At 37.8% G+C, this 14,071-nt stretch overlaps 1 protein-coding gene across 1 annotated transcript in view; it reads right to left on the reverse strand.

The window, feature by feature from the left end:
- The window catches only part of PKN2 (protein kinase N2), a 135,614-nt gene extending 125,413 nt beyond the window's left edge, over positions 1-10,201 (reverse strand). The window contains exon 1 of the mRNA XM_045897270.3: positions 9,777-10,201. Within this exon, the coding sequence (XP_045753226.1) occupies positions 9,777-9,824 (48 nt within the window). The 5' untranslated portion in view covers positions 9,825-10,201. The remainder of the gene's footprint in view (positions 1-9,776) is intronic.
- Positions 10,202-14,071: the final 3,870 nt, after the last annotated feature.

A 14,071-nucleotide genomic window follows, 5' to 3' on the forward strand; every position in this document is an offset into this window, starting at 1 on the left:
TCCCAGGGTCCTGGAATTGAGCCCCACTTCAGGCTCCTTGTTCAGCGGGGAGCCTGCTTCCCCTTCTGCCTGCCACTTCCCCTGCTTGCACACTCTCGCGCGGCTCTCTCTCTCTGACAAATAAATAAAACCTTTTAAAAAAAAATAAAGAAAAAAAGAAATTTCTTTTAAGGAATGTGATGATTAAAAGAAGTTTGAGGGGACAACAGTATTAAAGAAAAAGTATTTAAAAAGAAAAAAGAGAGATATAAATTTTTTTTAAGGCAAAGAGGGGAAAATGAAAGCCCCATACTGCAAAAGAATGGAAAGGAAGCAGAAATCTAGGAAATTATAGCCTCAATGAGATCAAACAATTTTTCCTTAAAATTGATTAACAGCAACAAAAACTAATGGCTAAAATTCCAAGAAATTTAGAGAAGAAAAGTTGAGGAAACTCACATTATTAAATACTATGTATCACTCAGTAGAGGCAGTGACTAGGTGAGTGATTTGTTGAGAACAAAGGAGTAGGAATAGATTGGATTTAGGAAAATACAGGTTTGAGCCGCAACTGGGGAATATGATGGGGAGTTAACAAAAAGTAAATCAAGGATCTTATTGACCACAGGCTTCAGGGGATATAACAAAAAAGAAAAATCACAAACTGGTACTGTAAGGAAGAAGTGACTTACTAACGATTTAGGTAAGGATAACTTCAAGTATAATTCATTACATAACCTAGTATGATATACCCTTAACTTCTAACTCGCAAAAATTAAATAAGGCTATTCAGAAATGTTTCTGCCTTAAAAACTGAAAAATGTTCTATTTTAAATTTACATTATAAGAAATATTGTTATATATTTCATAATATTTTAAAAATTAAATAACTTAAGACCTTTGTTTTACTCTGTATTCAAAAATCAACTCCAGATGTACTGACTTACATATAAAAAATAAAACTCCAAAACTCTTAGTAGAAAATGTAGTTAACTATTAGACCCAAAGTAAGGAACAATTTCTTACACAAAAAGCAATTACAATACAAGAAAAGATTGATAAATTTGACTAAAATTAAAATTAAGGGTTTTTTTTTTTTTTTCACCAAAAGATACCACAGCAGTGACAAGATTCCAGGTTTATAAATACCAGTAAATTCTGCAATAATATTTGTTTTATATCAGCATTAAATCTAATCAACTCCAGCATTTATTAACAAGCTATGCAAATAACTAAATAACTGATCCAGTTTGTTCTTTAAAGAAATAATTAATAATAATAATAGTTTGCACGGAAGAGATACAGAATGGGAAAAATCAGCAGTTCATAAACTACACATAAAATTTTCACTACTTTTTTGCTTGTAAATTCATTCTTTAATTGAATCAACTAACTTTTTATTGCCTGGTACATCTTAAGTGATACAATATTTTATGACTTTCTATGGTTGTTCATTTGGACAGTTTGTGTATCCAGAGGTCAAATATGTGTAACTTTACCCTTTCTGTAACAAACCTATAATAGATATTAAGTGCAGGCTTGCTGATCACAATGATATAAATGTTTCTAAATATTCGCCAAAAGGTAAAACATTTAAAACATTAAAAACTGTCCCTCCCACAAACTCCCTAAAATAAAGTGAAAAGACAAATTACAAACTGAGAGAAGACACACAAAGGATTAATATGAAGAGTATAAAGAACTCCTATAAGTCAGTAGGAAAAACAGAAAAACAGGCAAGAGACATGAACAGGAATTTCACTGATAAGGAACTATAAAAGGCCAGTAAACATAAAAAGAAATGTTCTACATCGATGATGATCTGGAAGATGCAAATCAATACCACAATGTGGTAACATTCTATACTCTTCTGATTTGTAAAAATTAAAGGCAATATCAATTGTCAGAGAAGATCGATAATCAAAGGATCTTTCATCTCATATACTGCTGATATGAATATAAATTGGTGCAATCATATTGGAAGTTGGGCATCATCTTCTAGAGTTGGGAATTCACCTACCCTGTGAGACAGCAATTATACCTTTAGGTATATAATTAATAAAAACTCTTACATGTATACAACAGGAAAAATGCATAGAATGTCCACAACAGCACTGTTCACCATTACAAAAACCAAAAAGTAACTAAATGCTCAACAAGGGAGAGTGAGTGAATCAATAACCAAACATCCAACAGGGGAAGAGTTGATGATAGTTTACTCAATGAAATATTATACAGAAATTAAAATGACTATAGCAACATACAATGGTATGAATTAAAAAATCAAGTTCAGAAAGATTATATTTAACATAATTATATAAAACAATTAAAATAAAAGATATATTTTTGAATTATAGATCCAGCAAAGCTATATACAAATAAAGCAAGAGAATGAACACAGGACTCAAGATGATCATGACCTTGGTTGACAAGAAGGTGGAGATAGGGGTAGGTTAAGTTCCTAGCTTTTTTGGGAGGTGGGGAGTAACTGGTGGTCCATGGGTGCATATTATAGTGGTAGATGGATGGATAATTAATCCAATGCAGTGTACCTAAGGTTTAGTAAAAGTAAAAAACAAAAAAACAAAAAAACAAATTTAATGAAATTAGTTCACGAAAATTCTGAAACAGGCAAAACAAGCACCTTCTTAGAGAATCACTAAGGTAGCAACTACAGGAAAGGGAAAACAATATGATTAATGCATAAAATATATGATATTTAACACATGTATGTATGATACTTAGATATGTAAGTACGTCTTCTATAATCTACAACAAATTCCAAATTCTGTCATAACAACTTTGCAATAAATCAAGGTGTTTGTGAGCCAGGGAAGCAAAGCTTTAACTAATTAGAAAAAGCAAATCACTGCTGAGTTTCTAAAATAGACAGATCTTAATAACAGTATATGTTATGTAATTCTTATATATCAGTTCATCTTCATAATGTGACACCAATATTTACCTTCAAATCTAAAGTATTTATTATCATCAAATACATTCCTCCCACGCTTTCCTGTTCATTTTAAATAGACAATATTTATACACATATTACACAATTTTTGTGAGATTGTGAAACATGAAACATGACAATAGAGTTAATTTCAAATAAAATTTTATTAGATAAAATTAAGAGAAACTAGACATGTATCAAAATAAAAGTTTTCTGGGGCAACTGGGTGGCTCAGTCGTTAAGCGTCTGCCTTTGGCTCAGGTCATGATCCCAGGGTCCTGGGATCGAGCCCTGCATTGGGCTCCCTGCTCAGTGGGAAGCCTGCTTCTCCCTCTCCCACTCCGCCTGCTCATGTTCCCTCTCTCGCCGTGTCTCTTTCCATCAAATCAATAAATAAAATCTTTTAAAAATAAATAAATAAAAGTTTTCTATTTCTGCTTTTCTAAGATATTAGGGGCTTTTTGACTAGTAGGTTTTGCTATTCAAAATATTAAATATCTTTTAAAAGTTTTTAATTACTTTTCAATTTTCCAACTTTGCTACCAAGTTTACACTGCTGTATATCAAAAGTTAATCACATTAAATGTTATATGATCTTCTCACAGAGTAAAACTGGTTTTTGAAATACAATAGACATTTGATAATTGTTCAACGAGGTACATCTTACAAGGAAATGATACCGAAGTAACTATTCTTTTATTTATTTATTTGAGAGAGAGAGCACTTGCGAGAGAGGAGCAGAAAGAGAAGCAGAAGGAGAGGGACCAGCAGACTGTGTTGAGCATGGAGACTGATGCAGGGTTCGATCCCATGACCCCAAGACAGTGACATGAGCTGAAATCAAGGGTTAGATGGTTAACCCACTGAACCACCCAGGCGCCCTGAGAAGTAACTATTCTATTTAAATATCTTATACACATCTGGAAGTTTTAAGTGATATTTATTTCTACAACCACTCCACTCTTTTTTTGTTTAAAAGGGGGCATATAGGAATAACCCGATAAAAGGCATAAAAATCTGTTGCTAAATTTGAAAAGCAAAAAGAGAAGAGCCCAAGAAACCAAACACAAAGCCCTGGGTTAAACAGACAATGCCTAGAAGGTGCCCCCTACCGATCATTTGTGAATAGAAGTTGTACAAGACTAAAAAAATCTGTATTATACTAATTAGAGATGATAGAAAACAATCTATTTAGAGCCATCATTTTGTAACACTAGTTTCAGCACAGATTTTAACCTAGGTAAAAGGTGTTTGGCAAGGTATTTAAAGACATGCCTTATTCAATAAAGTATGCAGCATTCTATAAGAGTAGCAATAATCAAATCTAAGCTGAAAAACCACATTGTATCAATTTATTATTCAAAGAGTTGATGCTATATATCATTGCCCATTACTAAGTCTATACTGTACTCTTTACTTTTCTTCTCAACTGTATCTCAAAGTACTGACTTAAAAATCAAAATGTTTTCATATAAAAAGTCAATAAAGCCAGTTAGATCCACGTATCTGTAACTAGTAGCAAGAAATTTTCTTATCCTACAGCTACTTCTATCTTAAAAAGCTATGAACCTCATTTTTCTTTAAAATTCTAGTAAAAGGGATAAAGGGAGGAAAAACAGTAAATCAAATCATTGTATACCTTCAAGTTATGCAATATTGTATGTCAAATATATCTCAATTAAAAGGGGAGACAGGGAGGAAATGGACTGAAATGCCTTGGGACTTAATAATTTGGAAAATTTTGTAAGTTATCTCTGAGTAACAGAACTATGAGCACTTTTTATTTTCTTTGTGCTTTCCTGTATTTACAGATTTTCTACAATGAACATGTATTATGTTTAAAATTTAAAAGAACTGTAGGGGCAGCCTGGATGGCTCAGGCTGCACTTAGTTAAGTGCCAGTTAAGCAACCAACTCTTGATTTCAGCTCAGGTCATGATCTCAGGGTTGTAGGTTCAAGCCCCATGTCAGGATCCGTGCTGAGTGGCTGAGTGTGGAGGCTGCTTAAGATTGTCTCTTCTCCCTCTGCCCTTCCCACTCATGCTCTCTCTCTTTAGAAAAAGAAAAGAAGGGCGATTGGGTAGCTCAGTTGGTTAAGCAACTGCCTTGGGCTCAGGTCATGAGTCCCACATCAGGCTCCCTGCTCAGCAGGGAGTCTGCTTCTCCCTCTGACCCTCTCATGCTTTCTCTCTCTCAAATAAATAAAATCTTTAAAAAAATTAAAAAAAGAAAGAAAAGAACCATAAAATCCACCTTGCCTATCCCGCTTACTTTCTCATACTACATTCCTTCAACCCACCATAAAATCTTAATCATTCAGACAGAGACATTCTACTTTCCAGCATCACTGCAAAATTAGATGTCACCACCAAATGGGTAAAATAACTGTGTTGTATGTAGGTGTAACATAACTAATGCAGAAATCCCTTTTGAACTTTTCAAGGGAGTATTTTTGGGACAAGGGATTCAAAATGTTAAAGTAATTTCTTAGGGCAATGATTATAATCAAATTTTTTTTTTAAGATTTATTTATTTGAGAGCGAGAGAGAGGGACAAAGATAGCGAGAGAGCACAAGCGGGGAGGAGAGGGAGAAGCAGACTCCCCTCTAAGCAGGGAGTGCGACACTGGGCTTGATCTCAGGACCCTGAGATCATGACCTGAGCAGAAGGCAGATGCTTAACCAACTGAGCCACCCAGGTGACCCTATAATCAACTTCTGTTAGAACAGTCAAGACATTTCTCATTGTAGGTGACAAATGGTGGGCATCTTCTCATCAATGTATTGAGTGCCTATTAAGTGCCAAACACATAGCTTGGTTACACATGGGCTTAAAGTTTTAAAGCTAAGTTTATCTTATGGGATACACCACAGAGAAATGCAAAATTATTTGGAAGGATTTCAGCAAACATTAGACAACTTTCACCAGAAACAGTAATTGTTAAATGATGAAAACCTGCAAAAGGTTATTTTGCACTGTTACTCTTTGTAGAATATTACACCTTATTCCCAACAACAAAGCACTGCTAAATTATAGACTACCAATAGAACACAGAAATCATTTTTTCTTTGTTATAGAGGAGCCTAACAAATAGTATAAAATTTATATTAAAGTTAACTCTGGTTAATTACATTTTTCGCCAATTTTGGCCAACACTGCAATGCAAAATATTTACGGGTCCACAGAACTGAGGCAGCTCAAAAAACGGTATAGTGGAAAACGCACAGATCTGATTTCAAACTCAGATTTACAGTGTAACCATGAACAATCTACCTAACAGTCCTAAACATAGTTTCCTGATCTGTCAAATGGAAATAACAACACCCACCTTATTGGACTATAGGAAAGATTAAATAAGGTTGACAGAGTACCAAGTACAATAACTGACATATAGCAAATGTTCAATAACTGTTATTTGCATTCTCTTCTAGAAAGTGAAGTCATATCTTCTCAACTTTATATCCTCCAATATAGGATAGATTTTGTAGATGCCCAATAGATGTTTCTTGAAATGAATCCCTGTAATTAAGGCTAACTACCTCAACCTTCCACTTGAGCAAGTCACCTCTACTTAAATAAATTCTGCTGAGAATGGAATTTAAGATTCCTGGCCTAATACTTTATTAGGCATTTTGATGAATATAAATCACTGATCTCAACAAGGTAACTTTATTAGTATGGTATTCAATATCTGAATCTGCAGTCTACCAAATTACTGTTGTAACCAATATTTTCATTTTGAGATTCTTTAGATAGTTTTCATTAATTCAGTTTCCTTAAAAATAAACTTTAATTTCTTTGGCCCCACAAAAGAAATATCTCACTAGGTTTCCACTTCAAATAAAAAATAAAGAGAACAGGATAAATCTAGTTATAAAAGATAAAAATTGGAAATTGCCAATTAAGTTTATATTTTTAACAGCCTATTTTTATTTTTACTACAGCAAACATTCCTTATACATTGAGGCCTCTAGCCATCAAAGTTTGTGTGTACTTTATTAGTGATTCCTTGTTGAATAAAACTCCTAAATTACTAGCAAGAGTTAGAACATTACTCCATAGAAATATTACAGTAATTAACAAGGCAAAACACTATGGTTTCAGATTTTGTTTTGTCTTTCCACAACTGAAGGTTGTTAATAAGCCAATTCCAATTCAAGTAGTAAAGTATTTCAAATTTTGCAATATAATTTGAAAGACAGTTTTAAAATGTTGGATATGCCTGGGCGCCTGAGTGGCTCAGTCAGTTAAGTGTCTACTTTTGGCTCAGGTCATGATCCCAGCGTCCTGGGATCAAGCCTGGTGTGGGGCTCCCTGCTCAGCGGGGAGTCTGCTTTTCCCTCCTCCTGCTCTTGTGCTCTTGCTCTCTCTCTCCCTCTCAAATAAATAAATAAATAAAATCTTAAAAAAAAAAGTTGGATATACAATGTTTCTAAAAATAAGTATCAATTTCATTAAAAGTAGGTTGTAACATGTAACTTTCAGTTCAAGTACTCCTGAGACAAGATAGGGCAAAGTAACAGTTTTTAACTACTAAACACCAGTTTTAAAACTTGCTACATAATTATTTAAATACTTAAAATCAGTATGTCAGAGAAGCATTAAGAACAACATATTAATTTCTCAATTTAAAAAATTCAAACAACGTAGGTGCTTTTTAAAAACTGGTTCTCTGAACATGTTTGAGAAATATTTGGTTACTGTATACTATCCATGACCCAATGAAACAGTAAAAGATCTGAAAAGATGGATAAATGGATAAACTTGGTGAGCAAATTTTATCACCATTTATGTTAAGTGCTGATATAAATAATGCTCTCAATTAATTTGATATACATGATAAAGTCCAAATGCAATAGCTTTTATTAAAACTGGGAGTCAAATACACCAAGAAAAATGTCCTGGATATACTTGTCAACTTATAAGGTAACACTTAATAAAAATCATTCTTTTTCTGGAAGGGGTTAGATTTTTTTAACTTTAGTGTTCCTCTACTTTGATCCCATTTTTTAAACAGTCATGTTTAAAATTTGTTCTCTTTGACTTGCTTACTTCATATTGTCAAAACTGATCTTATTAAAAGTCCCTAGGTGTTTTAATACATATGAAAACATATTTTCAGGTCCAGTGCCAAAATGAGTGTCTTTTATGACAACTTTCTATAAAATACAAATAAGGATGCCGAGTACTTTAAATTCTGAAGCCACTCCATTCAAAGAAAAATGCTCCTGCCCATTTTTACGGATTTTTCTCAGAACCAAAGTATGCTTTTCATATTTCAAGACTAGGCAGTGGAAAGCATTTCCAATGTGCCTCAAACAAACCTCATTTTAAAAGCTCATGTAAATTAATAAAACAATAAATTCCATTCATTTAGCAAATGTGGTATGCTGTAAGACCTTATAAAAGGCTAAGAGTAATTAGACTACTATATGGCAACACGTTCAATGACATAAATTCAAAGCTGATTCAAAGGATTCCAAGTTAGCAACCCTGCATTGGTATACCTTGTTGAAATCTCTACTTTTGTTCACTAAATATCAAATATTGTAACAATGCATTCAAACTTACATCTAACTGCACAATAAACCGAACTTACAAAGGAACCTATCGAAAAATATATTTAAACAGCAAAATAATTAGAAGCAGTTGCAGTACTTAATTCTGGCATCATCAAGAATCAACCCATCAGTGTCCAGATTCAGTCTTTTAAAAAAATTAACTAATGCACAAAAATATTTTTTTTCTTGTCTTAATTCCTATCTCCAACATTCAAGTAGCTAGAAGACGTCTACAGTAAAACACACCAAAATAAATATAAGTCAAAAAACAAGCGTAAAATTTTAATCCAGATGTGAACATCTCTGGAACACCCCAAAGTAATAAAAAATAACGTAGGTACCCTTGCATAGCACAGACTTAAGGACAAAAATCGTGCCTACATCATTAACTGTTTAGCCGTAATGGAAAACAATACTATTACTACTCGACACAGACTCAACTAATCAAGGGACCTATTTTGTTCTCATCTTCTGCAGGCATGCGGTGCCCAACATTCTCCCTCCGTCTACTGCTTGCTCATTTGTAAACAACTTCTGTAGCTCTTTATCTGGTGTTCAAACGGGAGGGAAAAAGAAAGTCTGAAAAGCATCAGCATCTGAGTTTCCGGATCTGAGCAGGGAGTAGTAAAGAAGGGGACCATATAGCTATCATCTGGTTAAAGAGAGAGACAGACAGCAGAAAAGGTAGCCCTCATATTAGAGGAAAGAAATTCAGTCACCTGAAAAGGGCTAGTGAAGTGAGGCAAGCATTTGGTATGACACGCTTCAAGAAAGAAAAAAAAAAAAGAAAAAAAACTTGTCTGGGGGCTGGAAGTTATGGGGGCGCTCTTTGTGCGGAGTCGGAGGGGAAGGGGAGGGACGAGAAAACAGCTCGGGAGTCATTCAAAGGAGTTTAAGGAGCGGTGTACGAGGGAAAGGCGGGGCGGGGCCTGGCCCGGCGGAGGGAGGGGGCTGCAGGGGCGTCCGCGGGCCGCTCTGACACCAGGGAGGGGGCGGTGAGCTGGCCGCTCCAGGGACCGGGTGGGAGCGGACTGCAGGCAGCCGACTGAGACGGGGTCCCTCTGGTAGGCAGAGTCAAATTAAAGTGGTGGCAGGCCAGAGCTCCGGCGGGGAAAGAGAGTCCGGCTCCCGAAGGAAGCGGCTCCCGAGTGACATCCCCGAGTTTCCGCACTTAGCGGGCTAGGGGCGCGGCGGCCCTACGGCTTCCCTGGGCCCCCGACCCCGCGCCAGACCTTCTCCCTCTCTCCTTCGCCAGCGCCTCCCGCCCGGGCCGAGGCCCTTACCTGCAACTCCGTGAGCAGAATCTCCCCCCGTTCGGGGTTGGACGCCATTGCGCTCCGCTCTGGACTCCGTACCTGGCCGCAGCCGCCGCTGGCGAAAGGAGAAGGCGGGACCGGACCCGGGGTGGAGGGTGAGGAGCGGGGAAAGAAAGAAAAAAAAAAAAAAAAACCACAAAAAACTAGGGATTCATGGAGGCGCAGCCCCTGCTGGAGGCGCGGCTTATGTCGCCCGGTTCATGGAGAGCGGCGGGGAGCGAGGGCACTCGTAGCCGGCTCCCCCTCGCCGCCCGCCCGCCCGCCCGCCGCCGCCGCCGCCGCCCGCACCAGATTCTGTTTGTTCAGTCGCTCCCTCTGGGCGACGCCGGGAGCCGCCTCAAGCTTCTCGGTGCGGGGCGCTGCGGCCGCAGCTGCAGCTCCTCCTGTCGCACCATTTGGCTGTCACTGCGTCGCAAAAGCGGTCTCACTTGGCGGCTGCCAGAACACGTGACGGCCGTGGCCGCTACCTCCAGTAGCGAGGGGGAGGTGGGGCGGAGAGGACCCCGAGGGCGGGAGCAGCGCGGGGGGCGGGGCGGCTTCCGACCCGGCCCCGCGGCGGGGGCAGCCATTGGACCCCGCCGGGGTGAAAATGAGGGGAAAGGACTGGACTGGCGTCTCTTGGGAGGCGGGAAGAGGAAGAAAAAACACACGCCCGCTTTTCTGCTGCGTTTAACGGCCCCGCCGTGAACACTAATACTCGGGAGCTTACTCTTTTGTGTTTTTTTCCCCTAGCGCCACTTCTCTTGTCGAAGTTTAGGCCTAACGTAAACGAACCCCATTTTAACCTCCACAACCTAAAGAGTTTCGGGGCTCAAATTTTATAGATTATTCCCCTGCCCTCCACGGACCCAAGCTGTTAATCTTGCCCTTTGCTCCGTCCCACTCCCATCGCGCCGTTCCGACCAGTAAGGTGCACAGCTGGCTAAACTGGGGTGTGGTCTGTACTTTTCAAGAAATGAAAGCGCTTGGGATCTCTGGCAGTCTTTAATGAACAGCTTTTAAAAAGGCCTTTTCCCAAGCACTGAGCAGCTATGGTTGGGGCTGTAGAACTCCACTGAGTTTAGAATCTGATTAACTAGGTCTTGGATTTTTTTAACTGAAAGTAAACTGGAGGCCGGGCGGATTAGTCCCGCGAATGCAAAAAAAAAAAGTCAACTTTCCTTGACGTAGTAAACATCCAAGCTAACCTATTAGTGACATATAGCTAAGTAGTGTAAGTTTGGGTTTAAGAAAATGACACTGTAGTATTCGGGAATGTCAATAAAGTCACCAACAGGTAGCTTTTGTTTTGTCTTCAGCAGTGAATGGATATTTCAGGCAGCTGCTTAACTTTAGATTGAGGCCGGAATACAATGTCGTTGTTAAAAGGTACTTGGAGAAAGTGTTAGGGGGTTATTTAGATAGCTACTTGAAAAGCTTAATTGGCATATTTCTTAAGAAATACAATATGTACTTCTCTTACACTCCATGTGAAATAGATCTGTTGGGGTGATGCTAGGACTTATATTTATCTTTTTGTCTTCTCAAGTCTCCTGCATTAACTTGACAAACATTTATTGAAGATCTAGAGTTTTATGACCACGATGAGTTTCTGAACTCCAGCTCATAATATGTGATAAGGAATTTTTCTGCCCTGTATTTTAAATGTTTGCAACATATATGTTTAATGCATTGCTTTGATTGAAATGATAATTAAAATATATGCAATAGCAACACTTGGAAAAGCCAGCACATAATTGCCCATCCTGGTAACTAAGAGCCAGACAGTGTCATAGGCCCCGGAGTTACAGATGCAATTAAGAGAGTCCTTGTCGGGGCGCCTGGGTGGCTCAGTCGTTGAGCGTCTGCCTTCGGCTTGGGTCGTGATCCCAGGGTCCTGGGATCGAGCCCCACATCAAGCCCCACATCGGGCTCCCTCCCTGCTCTGTGGGGAGCCTGCTTCTCCTTCTCCCTCACTTGTGGTCTCTAGCTCTCTCTGTATCTCTCCAATAAATAAATAAAATCTTAAAAAAGAAAAAAAAAAGAGAGAGAGAGTCCTTGTCCCTGGAGTGACTGAGTCTTTTGTGTCCAAATAAATATGATGCAATTTTTAAAGAGTAGGCACAAAATGTTAGGGAAGCACTGCATTCAGATTTGTATAGACATATATAATGTGTGTGTGTGATAAAATATACATAAATTTTACCATTTGAACAATTTTAAAGGTACAATTCTATGGCATTAAATGCATGCAGATATATTTTGCTAATTTTTGCCTTGCCTTACTCTTGAATGGATTTGACATGGCTGACATGCACATAGTTGGTGCTTAATGACAGAATTAAAAATTACCTATGTAAAGGGGCTCCTGACTGGCTCAGTTTGTAGAGCATGTGACTCTTGATTTTAGGGTTGTAGGTTTGAGGCCCATGTTGGGTATAGAGATTACTTAAAAATAAAATCTTTTAGGGCGCCTGGGTAGCTCAGTCATTGAGCGTCTGCCTTCGGCTTGGGTCATGATCCCAGGGTTCTGGGATCGAGTCCCGCATCGGGCTCCCCGCTCTGCGGGAGGCCTGCTTCTCCCTCTCCCACTCCCCCTGCTTGTGTTCCTGCTCTCGCTATGTCTTGCTATGTCTCTCTCTGTCAAATAAATAATAATAAAAAAATAAAATAAAATAAAATATTTTTTAAAAATTTACCAATGTAAGGACTTAGAAACAGTCAAAGAGCATTCTTTTAAAAATTAAATTCAGATATAAGAAAATGTTCATATTTTAGCACCATGGAATTTTTTAACTAGAAGACAAAATGTCTAGCATAACTCTTAATACAGGTAAAAGAAAATAGGCCATAATTTACTTAATTAATAAGGAACGTGACAACAGTATTACTTAGTGGCAGAGATGGAGAATGAACCTAAATCTAATTGCTTGTCCCAGCCTTGTTTTAACCTACACCATGCTACTATAAGCACTTTAAAATAGAATCCTCATGGGATGCCTGGGTGGCTCAATTGGTTAAGGGTCTGCCTTTGGCTCAGGTCATGATCCCAGGGTCGTGGGCTCCCTGCTCAGCTTTTCCCTCTGCCTGCTGCTCCCCCTGCTTGACTCTCTCTGACAAATAAATAAAATCAAAAAAATTAAAATTAAAAACAAAACTTACTAAAAAATAGAATCCTCATTTAAAATGAACTCAAAGCATTATAGTCCCTCATTTTTTTAACCACAGAAAAAGACCTCAAACTTTACATATTTCTAGAGCTCAAACAGTTTTAATTTGATATATCATATGTGAATGTAAGTAACTAATACAAAAAGTTTTTAAAGCTATGGGAATTATTTCTGATTAGGTATAGTGGGGAAAATAGTGCATACAAAAGGGAGGCCAAGACAATATAAAAACTGCATGACAATCTGGAAAATGTAACAGTTTAAACAATAAATTAGTTTAATTTAAGCTAAAAACTACAATCCAGCTCACAGTCTCTGTTTAGGAAAAAAAAATATGGGGCACCTGGGTGCTCAGTCATTAAGCGTCTGCCTTCGGCTCAGATCATGATCCCAGGGTCCTGGGATTGAACCCCACATCGGACTCCCTGCTTAGCGGGAAGCCTGCTTCTCCCTCTCCTGCTCCGCCTGCTTGTGTTCCCCCTCTCGCTGTCAAATCAATAAATATTTGTCAAATAAGTAAATAAATAAATCTGTCAAATAAATAAAATCTTTAAAAGAATTTAAAAAAGAAAAAATGTGATAGGACAAGGGACATACTTATCAGAATGAAACACACTTGAAAAAAGTTTTAATGGAAACTCATATCATGTTGATTCAGATGAATTGTATTCAGTCCCCATTTACAAATGTTTTTAGGGAATCCTACCTATATGTTACCTCAAGTTATGTTCTAATTTGTATTAACAATAAAAAAGAGGAAAGCTTTGTTGTTGCTGCTGTTGTTGTTGTAAACGACTGTTCATGTAAGAAATTAAAGACCAAAAAATAACTGGATTGTATCACTAGTTAGGCAGGTGCCTTTAAAAATATTTAAAGGTCTTTAAGAAATAGAAATGACCAGGATGCCTGGCTGGCTCAGTCGGTAGAGCATGTGACTCTTGATCTCGGGGTTGTGGGTTCAAGCCTGATGTTGAGTGTAGAGCTTACTTAAAATCTTTTTTTAAAAAAGGTAGAAAGGACCAAACATATAGAAATAGTTTCAGTTAACAATAATTAGATAGCAAATGTTATTTTCTGTTTTCCTTTTTTTAAAAAAAAGATTTTTATTTATGT

Source organism: Mirounga angustirostris, unplaced genomic scaffold, assembly GCF_029215605.1.
Source record: "Mirounga angustirostris isolate CCGP_5_RB_7025 unplaced genomic scaffold, mMirAng1.0.hap1 SCAF_4, whole genome shotgun sequence".
NCBI lineage: Eukaryota > Metazoa > Chordata > Mammalia > Carnivora > Phocidae > Mirounga > Mirounga angustirostris.